Source organism: Lagopus muta, chromosome 2 (genome assembly GCF_023343835.1).
Source record: "Lagopus muta isolate bLagMut1 chromosome 2, bLagMut1 primary, whole genome shotgun sequence".
NCBI classification, from domain to species: domain Eukaryota; kingdom Metazoa; phylum Chordata; class Aves; order Galliformes; family Phasianidae; genus Lagopus; species Lagopus muta.
Genome location: NC_064434.1, coordinates 5,869,437 through 5,884,733, shown reverse-complemented (window position 1 = coordinate 5,884,733; position 15,297 = coordinate 5,869,437). Strand labels below are relative to the sequence as shown.

General features: G+C 47.8%; 1 protein-coding gene across 3 annotated transcripts; it reads right to left on the bottom strand.

Moving 5' to 3' along the window:
- Positions 1-38: 38 nt before the first annotated feature.
- Positions 39-15,246, bottom strand: ESCO2 (establishment of sister chromatid cohesion N-acetyltransferase 2). 3 transcript variants are annotated; one of them, XM_048937365.1, is made up of 11 exons: positions 15,200-15,246; positions 14,272-14,334; positions 10,789-11,722; positions 9,203-9,290; positions 8,106-8,163; positions 5,620-5,740; positions 4,114-4,245; positions 3,565-3,654; positions 2,590-2,733; positions 1,982-2,163; positions 39-768 (listed from the first exon to the last, which is right to left on the bottom strand). In XM_048937365.1, the coding sequence occupies exons 1-11, from the start codon at positions 15,229-15,231 to the stop codon at positions 630-632; spliced, it is 1,983 nt and encodes a 660-aa protein (XP_048793322.1). In that variant the 5' UTR covers positions 15,232-15,246; the 3' UTR covers positions 39-629. The 3 variants fall into 3 exon arrangements, with proteins under 3 accessions (XP_048793322.1, XP_048793321.1, XP_048793323.1); XM_048937364.1 differs by lacking the exon at positions 15,200-15,246 and adding an exon at positions 14,641-15,169; XM_048937366.1 differs by lacking the exon at positions 15,200-15,246 and adding an exon at positions 14,573-14,612.
- Positions 15,247-15,297: the final 51 nt, after the last annotated feature.

Genomic DNA, 15,297 nt, shown 5'->3' with positions numbered 1-15,297 from the left:
TCCATACCCCTCTGTGCACTGAAATGAGCTCAAGCAGCAGCATTTTGAACAGTTTATTGAACAAGCAATCTCTGCAGCACAACACTTCAAAGGTTCCCAGACTTTGTGCACTGGAGGCTGAGGGAAACCCTGCCCTGTGTTCTCATCACGCTTCTGTATGCACAAATTTAGGGACAGCTTTCCCACCACTGCCTCTGCCCCAGCCCTTTACATTCAGCTCCTGCACGTTCAGCAGATAGTTTCAAGCAGCTTTCTCACAACAGTGCACATCAAACCCTCACAACCCCCAGGATGTTCCCCAGCACATGCATGGAGAGTTCAAACACCCACACATCCAGGGGGAGAAACGATCAGCTTTATATTAATTCAAACTCTTAAAGAAATAAAGTTATTTGTAATAAAACTTCGATTTAGAAAGAAAATTATCTGCAATCCAAGCAAGCTTCCTTGCGTTCACAGCATCCGCCACCAGTGTACAGAAGGTGTTGGCTTCCCACAAGTGCAGGAAAAACGAGTGCTCAGCAGGAAGCCAGAGTTCACCAGGCCCTAACATTGAAGCGTTACTTTAAAAGCAACACAGTCGTGGTAAATGATTGGAGCTACTCACAGCTAGTGGTAATCAAGTCCAGTCAGTTGCCATAAACAAAGTTGTAGACGAGGAAGGTGGGTGTTTGGCAGTATTTGGTTGCAAACTGTTTGCCATCTGGTGTGGGGTCAGAGAAGGCAATTTCCTCAGTGCTCAGGTAGCTGCCATACATGAATGTGCTCCTGGGGGAGAAGAGAGCTGTCAGAGCCACGCTGTGAGCCAGGGGAGCATCACCCCAGCCCCCCTCTGCAGGGAGCTGATACAGAACCAAAATAGAGTGGGAGACCCTCCCTTATGAAGCTCTGCTTTCAAACAGCAGAGGACAGTGCTGATGCCACTTTGCCCTCCTGGAGCGTGGTTTAATTAGGAACCAGGAGACCATTATACTGAATCCAGACCACTGAGGTCCCCATGGCTCAGGGCAGCACTGCCCACAGAGGGAGTGGGAAATGAGCACCGAGTGATGGACTTTCAGAATGCTGAACTCAAACTATAGTGGAGTAGGTTGATATATATGTATAAATACAGATGTATGCATATCCATCCTGTGCACATTTATATTATGCATACAGTGGGTATATATTATGTATTAATGCTTACATATGACTACAGGTTCATGGGCCAAGCTGAGCCTGGAGGCAGACCCTAGGAACAGATTGAGGGGATGCTTCCTTGTTGTTTTACTTTTTTTTTTCCTTCAAGTCCTCCTTCATGTTTCTCTTGAACCAAACACACTAGAAAAGTTCAGAATTTCCTGCCTGGAAAAGACTTGGTGTTTGGGCCCAATTTGTCCAGTAAAATAACATTAAAAATACTCTTTCCTAACAAGCAGAGTTTCCCTTGGAAATTCCAGTCCTCGTAGCTGTGTGTTCCAGTTATACTCAGCCATAACAGCTCGGCTCACCTTTGAGATTTCAGATACACATCATTTAAGTACTACATAACAGACTACCTGCCCACTTAGTAGCCCTCCACCATGAAGATGGGATTGCAGATGTGTCTGTACACACGAATGAACCACAGAATACCTTGAGTTGGAAGGGACTCCCAAGGATCACCGGGTCCAACCCCTGGCTCCACACCCAAACCTTATAGCTGAGAGTGGTGTCCCAACACACCCTGAGCTCCAAAACTGGGGCTGTGCCCACTGCCCTGGGGAGCTGCTCCATGCCCACTGCTCTCTGGGGCAGAACCTTTCCCTAACCCCCACCTCACCCTCCCCTGATGCAGCTCTACGCCGTTCCTTTGGATCCTATCATTGGAGGAAGCTACAGGCTGCCACGAGGCCTCTTCTCAGCCTCCTCAGGGCCAAACTAACCGCAGGACAAAGCCTCTCGTGATTCTCTGCAATCCCTTCCTCCCTCTCCCAGTTCCCACCCCTCCTCAGCTCCATACCTGACCACGTCCACCAGGCGCCGTGCGATGCCCCTCCTGCGTGCGAGGCCGAACACCCAGATCCTGCTGACCCCACACACTGCAGGCTCCGGCTCCGTGGAGCAGCGCCATGCCCGCTGCTGCTGCAGGGCATCCTGCCCAGGGCTCTGAGTCGTGCTGGGCTCACACAGCACCCGGAAAGCCTGCAGAGATGAGTGGAAGCATTGAGCTGTTCCTCTCAGGGACACAGAGCCACCAAGTAATGCCAGCTGAACTTCCTGCTGCCTTTTACTGGCAGCCCGGTCTGCTGGTTGGCGACCCTGCACACAGCAGGGGTGTTGAGACCAGATGATCACTGCGGTCCTTTTCAACCCCAGCCATTCTATGATGTTACAGGGCAGACCAGCTCCTAAACCATGTGCAAGCTTGCTCAAGCACCAGCTGTGCAAACCCAACTCCTGCTAGCAACATCACCAGCTGACAAAAGCACAAGCTTTTCTTTAATTTTACTCTTCCTCTTCTTAATTTTACCCTTCCTCCTCCTTTGAAAGTTAACATTTCCAAAACACACCAAGAGCCCCAGTTACCAGCCTGCAGTTTCCCCCTCTCTTCACACAATTAACACACACCTGCTTAATTGATTCAGCCACCAGGCACCCAACAATCATCTTCTCGTTGGACACAAACAAGTAGGTTTTAGTCTTGGCTGGGCAACTCAAGGCAACTTGCTTGAAGCCCAGCTCATTATCTACAATCTCTCGCACGTCTTCTGCCTGAAACAAAAGGAGGGGTGCATTAGGTACCAGCATTCTTCAGCTCAGCATGAACCTGTCAGGAATGAAAGGAGGCTGTGGATGCCCCATCCCTGCAGGCATTCAAGGCCAGGCTGGATGTGGCTCTGGGCAGCCTGGGCTGCTGGTTGGTGACCTGCACACAGCAGGGGGTTGGAACTGGATGAGCATTGTGGTCCTTTTCAATCCAGGCCATTCTATGATTCTATGAAACTCATTTCCCCCAAATAATCCCATGCTTACACAAGGCCAGGATTCATGAAGCAGCCCTGAAGCACTCTGCAGCTTTACCTGACACCAGTGGCTCTCACTGTACACACAGCTAATCTGGCAGGATTTTTTTGTTTTGTTATATTAAAAAGACAAAAAAAAAAAGAACAGGCTCTCACTAGCATTCTCATCTCTGTATCTCCCTCAGAGCACACTCACCTCTCACCTGAATCCTTCAACACGTTGTATTGAATGTTTAAGAACAAGACCTTCAGCATGGAGAGCAGAGTCAGGATGAGCGACCACAGCAGCCTGCACTGTAGAAATGCAAGCTGCCACGACCCATGGAAGCTGTGTGCCCCATCCTTAGAGGTGCCCAAGGCCACAGATGGGCTCTGCACAGCCTGAGCTGCTGGGGGCACCTAGGGGTCTGTAAGGTCCCTTCCAAAAGCAGCCATTATGTGATACAGCGACCCTGCTCTGCCCTCCTGTAGGCCTTCTGCATTCCAAGCGATGTATGACTGTGTGAACTGAGGCATTCAGGGATCTGAGCCATGAAAAAACTAATCTACAATACAAACCCCAAAATAAACAAACATGTACCTTCTTGACTGCGTATTTTGGGTCATCTGGAAGAATCAATACGATTTTCCCATCCCAGAACTCTGCCACAACCCGTTCTTTCTTCCAACACTGCCACAGAGAGGGGGAGAAAAAAAAACAAGTCAGTGGTTTAGCAAGAGAGGAAGTGATTCAGTGAAGACTCTGGCAGATGTAGCTGTAATTTGAACCACCTCAGCTTTCAGGAATAAAGTCAAATCACATTCATCAAACTGATGAACACAGTTGCTGGCACTGCACGCTACTTACACTTTAACCTCCCATCTGGCTGACAAAACAGCCTGCAGCTGTCTCAACTTAATACCTGGATGATATGTGCTGCTTCCTCTTTACTTAGAGGGCAGTGAGGCCCGGGCACAGCAGCCCAAAGAGCTGTGGGTGCCCCATCTCTGGAGATGCACAAGGCCATGGGTGGGCCCTGGGCTGGTGGGGGGCAACCAGGGGTTGGAACTAAACGATCTTTAGGCTCTCTTCCAACATTCTAGGATTCTCCTGTGTCCTTCAGAGATGTGAATGCAGCTGAAGCCTTACCACATATCTGAGGCACTCGAGGAATCTCTCGTGGTACTGGATGTGTTGGGCTTCGTCCTCAGGGCTGGCAGCTGTGTAGATCATGCCACATGACTTGCAGGCAACGGTACCAAAATGCTTCTGTCCTGCATCCTAGTGAGAAACAGAGCTGGTTAAGCATGAATGACACGTGCTCTGAAGGTCGAAACCACATTTAGTTTAAAGGAATGAGGTTAAGAATTTGTTATAGCAACAATAATCAAAGATTAAAATATTTTGATTACATTTGGATTTTTGAGGAGGAGCACGAGCTTTTGCTTATTCGTAGAATATTCAAGACTACCTAGCATGAAGTTGTTATACAAAGAATGCATTATTTGGAACAAGCCTTGAAACAGATGGGTCAGCAACATGCTGAGCAAACAATGTACAAGAACACCACAAAACCAAAGGAAAACCATACAGCCCTTTTTTGCCAGTCACCTAAAATAAAAAAAATAATAATAATTAAAAAACTTTTTTCATAGCTCTGTCAGGACACAGGGAGAAGGAACTGCATGTCAGCTGTGCAAGGACTTTCAATACCTGAAGGGACCATATAAACAGGAGGGAGAATGGCAGATTATGAGGGTAGATACTGATAGGACAAGGGGGAATGGTTTTAAACTGACACAGGAGGTTTAGGTTGGATCTTAGGAGGAAGTTTTTCATTCAGAGGGTGGTGAGGCACTGGCACAGGTTGCCCAAGGAGGCTGTGGATGCCCCATCCCTGCAGGCATTCAAGGCCAGGCTGGATGTGGCTCTGGGCAGCCTGGGCTGCTGGTTGGCGACCTGCACACAACAGGGGGTTGGAACTGGATCATAGAATGGCCAAGGTTGAAAAGGACTATAATGATCATCTAGTTTCAATTAGATCATCAATCAACTAGTATCAATCTTTGAGGTCCTTTTTGACCCATTCTATGATTCTATAAACAGCAAGTTGATGTCTAAGTGGTGACAAGAAATGAAGGCCCATTTGTTTAGAACACGTCCTATTTTCCTGCACAGGCTGTTTGCCCTTCCCTGTGCCCTCTCAGTGTGGGCTGCCCTTGTCCCTCAGCACCTGCTATCCACCCCTTCTCCATCATGGCCCCAAGCAGAGCTGTACACTGGCTGGGCTGGAGCTTGTGGCCCACAAGTCAGCCACACTCAGAACAACGAGTGCAGGGTAAATGCTGCAGCTGTCTTCATACTGCTGCTCTCATCTGGGTTTCTCTCTTCTGTGTAACCACCCAGCAATCAGATCAGTGCTTCACCCTGAAGGGCAGCAGCAGCAGGAAGGCAGATGTGCTTCACAGCTCTGTGTTCACAGCCCCTGCTTATACATTTCCACGCTGCCTTGAGTGCCATTTGCTGTTACAGTTGTCACAGTGTGGTTTGTTTGAGGCTTACATGTAAGGAAATCTGCTTATTGCTTAGCCTCAAGACATGTCTTATTTCCTTGTCACTGTGCCACGAGCCACCCCAAGGACCCAGCATCCTTACAATGATCATCTGATCGTTGGACTGCTTGCAGAGTTCTCTCGCTTTCTTGCTTTTCTGCACACCGTGAGGCATTTTTGCAGGTGGACTGGACCCAAATGGAGAACTCAGTTCATCCAGCGCCCTGAAAATCATTTCAGAAAGATGTCAGTTGGTCAAAGGTTAACACAAAGGTTAGCTTCACACATCAGACACCCAGGGCAAGATTGTGACTTTTATAAGAGAACACCCCAAAACTGACATACAGCAAAGGTTGCTGACAGCTGTGTTGCCAGCTGCTCTTTGGAGAGTGGGGAGGGCTCAAGGCAGAACAGGAACTGCACAGCTACCAAGCCCATGATTGAGCACTCTCTCACTTGCACAGCCATCCTATCTCCAGGAGACTGGGACACTGCCACTAGCTGGAACTCAGCAGTCCCAGCCAAAGGGATACAACAGAGGAGACAGGGCCAGGTCCATGAAGCATGAGAACTGGAGGTGAAGAAATACATGCCCAAGCCCAGTGCTCCAGCCTCAAACCATGGCTTACTTGGAGCTAGGCAGTCACACACAGACTCAGCAAGCTGCTCAGTGCTGGAAACTTCACCAAGTCCAGGATCCAAAGAAACAAAACATCCCCTAAAGAGTCCCTTTGATATATTCCTACTAAGTTGATACATAAACTTATGGCTGTAATCATGCTTTTAAAAACATGCTTGAAGAGAAGCCCTCCTTAATGCAGCCGTGAAGGAAGAGTTCACTGCCACACTCCAAGTCTCCAAAACTGTACCTCCTTCTCTGGGGCAAAGCACACCAAACCCACAGTCCTGGCAGAGGGCTGCAGCAGCTGAGCACTGTCACAAAGCCCTTGGATGGTGAACTCAGCACTCCAGCAGCAGAACAATGCTGAATCAGAAACTCCATGCCAAAGATGTGAGTGGAGAGCACCAGGCTGCCCTGTGGAGCTTGGTGGGTTTGTAACATCCCCAGCAGGGCTCAGGGTGATGAGCAGAAAGGGATGCAGCCCCAAATGCCTGTGATTATAAGTGCAGCTGGCAGAGGGAACTCATGTCTCAATGCACAACTCGGTGAGCCCAGGTGTGAGGGCTCAGTGTGTGCAGCTCAGGACACCTGATCCAAGCTGGATTTGGGCACACTGTGACACAAAGCAAGGACGAGGGTCCTCTTCTGCCATCTCAGCAGGAGTGGCATCGTCATCTGAGATTATCTTACACAGCTTCAGGTATTCCTGTGCTGAAGAAAGCTGACTATGAATCACACGCAGCATCAGCAACGCTTCCCTCTCAAGGAGAAAAAAAGATTGATCTCCAATTACCTATGGGTTTTGATCTAGATGGAGAAACTTTAGCTGAGACCCACTGCAACTTGTTATTAACTGCACAGTTTTCCTTCAGACTTCCACAGCGTGGAGTTTCTTAAGCAATCTCCAAGTGGGAAACTCTTAGTGTCATGCAGTGAACACGGAACTCAGATACACCCAACCATTTTATAGATTCAGCTGCTAAGGAGAACTTCCAAAGCAGAAACTTCACATAGGAAAAGCTTGTGTTCATCAGCTTCCCAAGAGACAACAGCAGATCCAAGGCTGATGTGCAGTTAATCACAAACACCAGGCTTTGCACATATTCCAGGGTTCCACTTGCACCACGGAAGGTATGTGAAAAGCCACATGAGGAAGCAAAGCAAATATTGCAATCAGATCTCGCTTTCAACACTCCTCTGTGGCAAAGCACTACCATAGCTCAACAAGTTTTGGAAGGTTTGTTTTGGCTCAATTTGAAATGATTTCAAGCACTGGGGGCTGTGTGTGTGTTAATGTCCACAATAAACTAGGCTCAGAATGTTTTGACTGTTAACAAAACATATCAAAGAGTTGATTCAGTGTGGGAGGGGGACCAGCAGCTTTTCTTGCATGGGAAATCTTTTTCCATTGGAAGTCTTGGAGTAGGGCAGAAATTAATTAAGGAAATAAACTAATCAGAAGCACAAACATCAGCATCATAGCAGTACAGAGAGAAGCACAGAGGCTGGAAGTCATTTAGCAAAGAGATCATGCATCTTACAGAATCCAAAAGCAAACCTCAACATGCTCGTGCTCTATTTACATCCCACTAAACATGAAACACAGCCAAATACAATTCTGAAAGATCCACTCAGGTGGGAAAGGAGAAGAGAAGCAGATGCTTCTGTTAATTAATCCTCACCCATCTCTGTTACAACTTCTGTCTTGTCTTTTGCACCTGGATCAAAAGGGCAGAAGTTTGAGTGCTGCTGCATGACAGCTTATCAGCCACAAGCACCTGAGAGAAGCAGCTAACGACAGGTTCACCTCTGAAGCAGCTGCTTCCCAGAGCCAACAAGGATTACCTCTCTTGTTGCCCTGCACCAAGACAGAAGGCTGAACTTGGGCTTTTAGAATGATTACATGCATATTTTAACAATTATTCTGTCAATATGACACTCCTGATAGACAGCAAAGATGAACATACCTCTTCTTGCTGGTAGGGGGCCCACTGAATATGGGGTAGACAAGGGCATTCGAAGATGCTGGAAAAGATAAGTGACATTATAGTGGCTTGCAGCCATTTTTTAGTCACAGAACACGTTGATACATGGAAACAGAAGAAGTTGGGAAGTCTTACCATAAGTTACAGCACACAATCTGCAAGTTTTAGGATAATGCAGCATAGATCACAGTAAGTCTAAGTGAATTATTGCTTAGGAGTGTTTTCCATCAAGCATAAATAATTCAAGTGCTCAACTGTTTGCTGCTTTCATGATTTTTGACTGCATTTGCTGAAGGATGGAGACTCCTCAGCAATTACAGAAACATGAGGAAGTGCACAGGCAGAAAAGCAGCACTGACAGCCTCCAAAGAACACAATGAGAAGACAAACATGCTGTTTCTAGGAACAGGACACAATAAAATGGTTCTTGTTATTATCAGAAGAGGTAAGGAAGGCTCCAGTAAATGATACAAAGCCCCAGACTTGTTAGAAATGTGAGATCTTAGAGGGCCAAGAAAGCATTCAATAAGAGCAAGAGGAAGACTTGGCAGTGCCTGCTGCTAGGTGAGGAAATGTGAAATCCAGGTGACAAACTAGGAAAGAACAACTTGTGAGCAGATCATTCACATCACTAAGATACAAAGGACACTCCAACTTGCACACTTCAGAAAAGGAACACTCAGTTAAATCACATTCAAACCACTATTGGCAGTAATTCACTGCCTAAAGAAGTGCAGAAGGGAGTTTCCTCGGTCACCATCAGGCACAAACTTCATGCATACAGCCTTGTGGATATTCAGCTAGCAGACAGGCACATGTAAGAATTGAAATTAAAAAGCATTCTTGCATTGAAAAGGGTTGGAAAAAAATACTCCAAAGTAAGGATAGAAGGGAAACTGCTCCACTTAACAATAAGCAGGGGCAAAAGTATGGAGAGGTGTCGACTCTCTGGGCAGCAGCTGCTGTCAAACCCTTGAGTTACCACCTCCTTGAAAGCAGAAGCATCTCCCAGATGCAGTGCCTGTGTACTGTGCACACTGAGTGCACGAGAAGACCGAGATGCACAGAATTCAACTTACCCTTCTTACTCCCTTCGTGTGGAGACTGGCTGGAAGGAATGCAATCATCTGACTGGCATGTTGTGGAAGAACTAATCTCACCACCATCCTGTAAATTAAGACAATCTTTTAGGGCAAAAACTCCCCAGCTCTCAGATAGCAGTTACAGAACCACACACAGTGCAGGCTCCCTTCCTGAAGAAGCATTAATTGATGCTGTATACAGTTTGATTCACTCATCACTGCATTTGTTTTGTGCTTTGTTTTGTGCTTTGTACCATCAGCTTAGCATGCCTGGGACTCAGCTTCACTTTCTGCTTATATCTATGTGTCTTAACAGTTTTTGGAAGCTTCCTGCAAGCATTCTATTAAAATCAAAGTCTGCCAAACCAACTGCTGCCTCCAGCTCTGCCCTTGTCATAACATGACTATGTTATTCCCCATCTCCTCAGGGTCACCAGACTGTACAATGTGAAACCAGATCAAGGCCAAACTCTCCCTGTGCTCATTTTGCAATAACAAAGTCACCAAGTTTCTTTTTCCAATGCTACGTACTTCTGATTAACCTCTGAGAAACAGCTCAGCCATTAAAAAATGCAATTACAGCAGTGTGAAATGCTTTAGAAAGTTATATATTAACTGCATGTGCAAGATTGGATTGTGCAAGCTAACACTTGTGTTTTAGTAGTGCTAGCTAGTAAAAACATATTGACAATTAAGATTGGTGTGTGAGAAACACACTAATACAGTGCAGGTGAACAAAGCAGGCAATAAACTGTTCTTTATAATCATGCATTGGTTCAATAAAGCACATTAGCCCTATAAAACCAGCTTCCCATCTTGTTCTCTGCTTCCTTCTGGTGCCTGCTATTAAACACTGCAGTAGAACCCCAGCAGCCTTTCCCACCTCCAAGCATTTTAGATGCCAGAATGCAGCAACACAGATGTGACACTAAGTGTAATGGAGGTCTGTGACTCCCTGTTCTGATTTCATATTTACTGCATTCCACTGCTACCCTTACCTTTCCCACCTATCACCTGTGTAGTTCTTTGTCAGCTTTGCTCCTCACCAAACACACGCAGAAATAACAAGGGGGAATGGTTTTAAACTGAGACAGGGGAGGTTTAGGTTGGATCTTAGGAGGAAGTTTTTCCCCCAGAGGGTGGTGAGGCACTGGAACAGGTTGCCCAAGGAGGCTGTGGATGCCCCATCCCTGCAGGCATTCAAGGCCAGGCTGGATGTGGCTCTGGGCAGCCTGGGCTGCTGGTTGGTGACCTGCACACAGCAGGGGACTGGAACTGTGGTCCTTTGCAACCCAGGCCTTTCTATGATCCTATCACGATGACTCAGATTGCTGTCAGCACAAACACTGCACAGGCAGCTTTCCTCTCAGCCACCCTAAATAGAGTATTTCACTGCAGCACACAGGGATGACAACAAACTGGAGTTTTACCACTGCTTTATGCCTTCATAACATACAAACAAACCTGCACAGGTTCTTTTTAAGTCAAATCCAAATGAACACCTGGGCTGAGTAACCGGAGCATGCGTGAGACCCAGCAAACTCAGTTTATGTCACCTGAACCCTGCTGGCACCTCTACTCACCGTGCTCCCTGCATGGCTGCACTCTGCAGTCTCAGGAGGATGAGAAGCAACAACAGTGCTGCCTGCACTTTGCTGCAGAGACGCCTTTCCTTCATGTGCAGTATTTCTCTCTTGATTTACACAACTTGGAAAGTTCTCTCTGTTGTTGTTTTCTCTCTTCTGAGGCACAGAAGTACTTCTCTGTGCACTGTCTGCCTCGAGGCTTTTGTTGGCATCGGCTGAATGAGACCTGGGGGGAGTCTGGAGAGGCTTAAGGTCTAAGGGTGGTTTCTTAGAGTGCGACTTCTTGCCGGCAGAAAAGAATGCTGCTCCCGACTGAAGCCTCAGAGCCGGTTTCACTGTCATGCTGAGGACTCTGAAGGGTGAATCCATCTTCTTCTTAATTAGACAAGGAGTATTCTCTTTCCCCACACTAGGTTTTTTAGGGGGTGCATCTGCTTTCAGCTTCTTAAGGGCTTTGGGGGCAGTTTTGCCATGCTTGGAACCAGCTGCAGGCCTGGCTGGCTTCGAATTCGTGTTCCTGCTGACATTCACATTAACTTTCTCAGTCCTGCTGGCAGCCAGGGGACTCTTACAACTGCCCCTGTCCCCAAAAGCTCCATTCTCACTCAGCTGTTTCCTCTCTAGAATAGTAAGGTATTGCTTTTCCTTGCTATAAAAAGACATCACGGGCACGATGGGCTGGTATGAGGCAGCAGGCTTAGGGGATAACTGGGAAGAAAACTCCGTGCGTGCAGCAGTGGGGATGCTGGCAGCCTGCAGTGGGGACACATCCAACCTCCTCAGTGGTGCTGGCTTCACAGAAACAGCTCCACTTTCCTCATCGCTGGAGCCAGGTGACCATTTGATCTGAGAAGAAAACCAGCGAGCTCTTGATTTCTTGAGGCTTTCAGCAAAATCCAGCACCCTTCTTTTCACAGGAGTCTCAAAGGCACTATGAAAACAACAACAAAGCAAGACGTCACATATTGACAGCTTTTCAGGTATTCTTGTGCTTAAGTAACGCTCCAAGTCCACTCAGTCTAGCTGCCTGCACCACCAGATGCCCTTTAACAAACACAGACCCAAGGCTGTCAACAGCCATTTTGTTTTCTGCTTTCAGAGGGGGGGAAGCAAAAACCCCACAGTATTTCACAGCAGGTTCTGAAAGGCATGCACTGAATTCTCACACCGATGTATTTCTGAGGCTAAAACTCTGTCGGCGCTGCACCAAGGGCCCAAAGGGGATCCACTTTACACAAAGGACACATTCAGCTGTAACATATTTGCTTGCTGTAAATATTTAGTGAGGAAAAAATCTCACTATCTCAGGAATTTGTCCGTCCAATTCAGAAGAAAAACTTCACCCTGGCCTCCTCCCCGAAATATTTTTGTGGGTGAAGGACAAGAGGAGCATGAGAGAAACCTGTTCTGCTGTGACAAAGTAACAAAGGGAGAGGACCAGCCTGTTCTGTGGGATGTAAGCTCAGCTTTGTGTCCACAGCCAGTGGCTACATTAGTGGGAACAGATATACTTGTAAGATATATGTAAGAAAGGAACTCCTGGGGACTAAAAGTGCCCCTGGGGTGCAGCAGGTCCAGCACTGCCAGCCAACTCCAGACAGCCAATGCTTCTATGATCATTTGCACACTTTTATAAACTGGAAAAGACTGAAACTATCACAAATAAATGTAAACATCAGAGTTTTATTTCTTAGGTTCCTAAGCCATCATTTTTTTTTCAGGTTTCCATTGGTTTTGGGACCTCATTAGGGTTGTGTGTGAACGTCACACATTTGACAAAGGTGACTGCCAAAATAAGATACGCTTATTAAAAAGCAGTAATAGCTCTGGCACACAGCAATGCAACCACCAACGTGGCTCTGCAAAGCACCAGCTTACTGTGACACCTTTTTCTTGTTTCTAGTTCTGCACTGATTGTGCTTTAGATGGAAGATCAGTTTCAGCTTCCCTACGTATCAGTTGAAAGCTCTCAGAACAATATAAAGTGCTATTAAGTCATAAATATCGACTAATTCCAGAGCATTTCAAAACTACCTTATTTCCACTTCATGATAAAATTTTCAAGAATTTGAAATATGAGAAGCTGGATTTGGGTTGGGGCAACCCCAGATATGTCACAGAATCGTTTCAGTTGGAAGGAACCTTTAAAGGCCACCTGGTCCAAGTCTCCTGCAGTGAACAGGGACAGCTACAGATCCATCAGGTGCTCACAGTCCTGTCCAGCCTGACCTTGGCTGTCTGCAGGGACAGGGCAGCCACCACCTCTCTGGGCAATCCATTTCAGTGCTTCACAACCCTTAGTGAAAGATTAAAAAACAACAAAACATTTTCCTTATATCCAGGCTATATCTCCTCTCTCTTAGTTTGAAATTATTTCTCCTTGTCCTATCACAACAGACCCTGCCAAAGAGTTTGCCTCCTTCCTTCTTACAGCTCTACTTTAGATACTGACAGACCTCATTCAGGCCATCCCACCAGCCTTCTCTTCTCCATGCTGCACAGCCCCAGCTCTCTCAGCCTCTCCTCATAGGAGAGCTGTTCCATCCCTGGGATCATTCTTGTAGCCCTCCTCTGGATTCACTCCAACAACTCCATGTCTCTCCTGTACTGAGGACTCCCAGCACTGCAGCTGAAGTCACACAGCACAAAGCAGAGGGGCAGGATCCCCTCCCTGACCCTACTGGCCACACTGCTTTTGGTTCAGTCCAGGATACAGTTTGCTTTCTGAGCTGCAAGGGCACAGTGCTGCCTCATGGCCAGCTGCCATCCACCTGTACCTCCATGCTTTTTTCATCTACAGAGAACTCACTGAGAGCAGTCCTGAGAAGGACTTGGCGGTTCTGATGTATGAAAAGCAGGACATGAGCCAGCAGTGTGCTCCTGCAGCTTGGAAGGCCGGGGCTGCATCAACAGAGGGGTGCCAGCAGAGACAGGGAGGTGACTGTCCACCTCTATTCTACCCTTGCGAGACTGCAGCTTGAATACTGTGCCCAGGCCTGCACTGGAAGGATGCAGAGCTGTTGGAGCAGGTTGAGAGGTGGGCCATGAAGATGATCGGAGGGCTGGAGCACCTCTCCTATAAGGACAGATTGATGGAGTTGGGCTTGTTCAGCTTGGACAAGAGAAGACTCTGGGGAGACCTCATTAAGGCCTTCCAGTAGCTGAGGGGAGCCTACAAGCAAGATGAGGACTGATGTTTTGCACAGTCCACTGTCAATAGGACAAAGGGGAATGGCCTTAAACTAATTCAGATTAGATATAAAGAGGAAATTCTTTATTCAGATGGCAGTGATACCCTGGCATTGCTGCCCAGAGGCAGCATGGGCCCAGATGGGCCCTGGGCAGCCTGAGCTGATGGGGGGCACCCAGCCCATGGCAGCAGGGTGTGTAAGATCCCTTCCAACCCAACCATGCTGTGACTCTACGAATTTACATTCAAGGAAACATGAAAAAAAAGAGGTTTGTACGTAGTTAACATACGTCTGAGTAGGGCTCTGGCTCCTCTTCTGTGAGCTCACAGCTGCCATGTCACCAGCCGAGCACCTGCAGGAAGGCATTATGAATCAGGTGAAATCGATTTTAGTTACAGCTTTCAGTTAACGAAGGAAGAGAAGTTGGGAACTGGCAATAACGATTAATAAAAGCTGTTTTCAGACAGGGCAGGGATCGGAATAATGTTTTAACTGAGAGTAAATAACAGCACAGAGAAGATTTCTGCTTCGAGTCCTAACCAGACCCTTCCAATACCCAAAGAAGGGCGATAAGAAAGAAGGGAACAGACCCTCAGCCCCTCTGAGGACGACTCCAGACCCCTTAGGCCCCGCACACACCAGCCGCACTCCCCCTCACCTCAGCGCCGCCTCCATCACAGCCACCAACGGTCCCGCGCGTTCCAACCCGCGCGCGTTCACCCGCCAGGCCGCCCATCCGCTTCTCATTGGCCGAGAGCCTTGCCGCTCAGCACATCTCGCAGGGCCATTGGTCTGACTGCGGCCCGCCACTCACATTTCAGCCAATTAGACGGTTGTCCCCCCCCCGGCGGAAACTCCAACTCCCAGCATGCCTCGCGAGAACAGAGCCGCCTCTGGGGGGGGGGGCGGTGCGCGAGGCACGCTAGGAAATGTAGTTCGTAATGCACGCTGAGACTCGGAAGCTTGGGAAGCGCTTTGCCCAAGCAGTGCCGCGCCCTGCCACAGATCTCGTATCTCGGAGTTCGACTTAGGCGTTCAATCTAGAGGAATTTACAAGGATTTAAGTAGCGAGAGCTGACAGGACCGGACTGTGGAGAGCCCTCCGTGATGCAGTGGTCCACACACTCAAGAAATATAAAGCAAAACAAAACGCTCCGGTCCGAGCCCCGAGTCCGCCTCCCCTCAGATCGGGAGAAAACGCAACCGCGAACAAACACCTGGTACAGAGCGGTGGGGAAGGTCTGCACATGCGTGAAACGACGTACAAGCACTGCTGCAGCGACCAGCGTAGGCCCAAATTATCTTGCCCAATCAC

Excerpts from the sequence above, each read along its gene's own strand:
- ESCO2 (XM_048937364.1), bottom strand. The coding sequence starts at position 14,729 with ATGAGAAGCGGATGGGCGGCCTGGCGGGTGAACGCGCGCGGGTTGGAA. Across the intron at positions 11,723-14,271 it reads AGCCAGAGCCCTACTCAGAC|TGCCTTTGAGACTCCTGTGA; the intron begins GTATGTTAACTA and ends TTGTTTTCATAG. Across the intron at positions 4,246-5,619 it reads CCAACGATCAGATGATCATT|GATGCAGGACAGAAGCATTT; the intron begins GTAAGGATGCTG and ends GTTTCTCACTAG.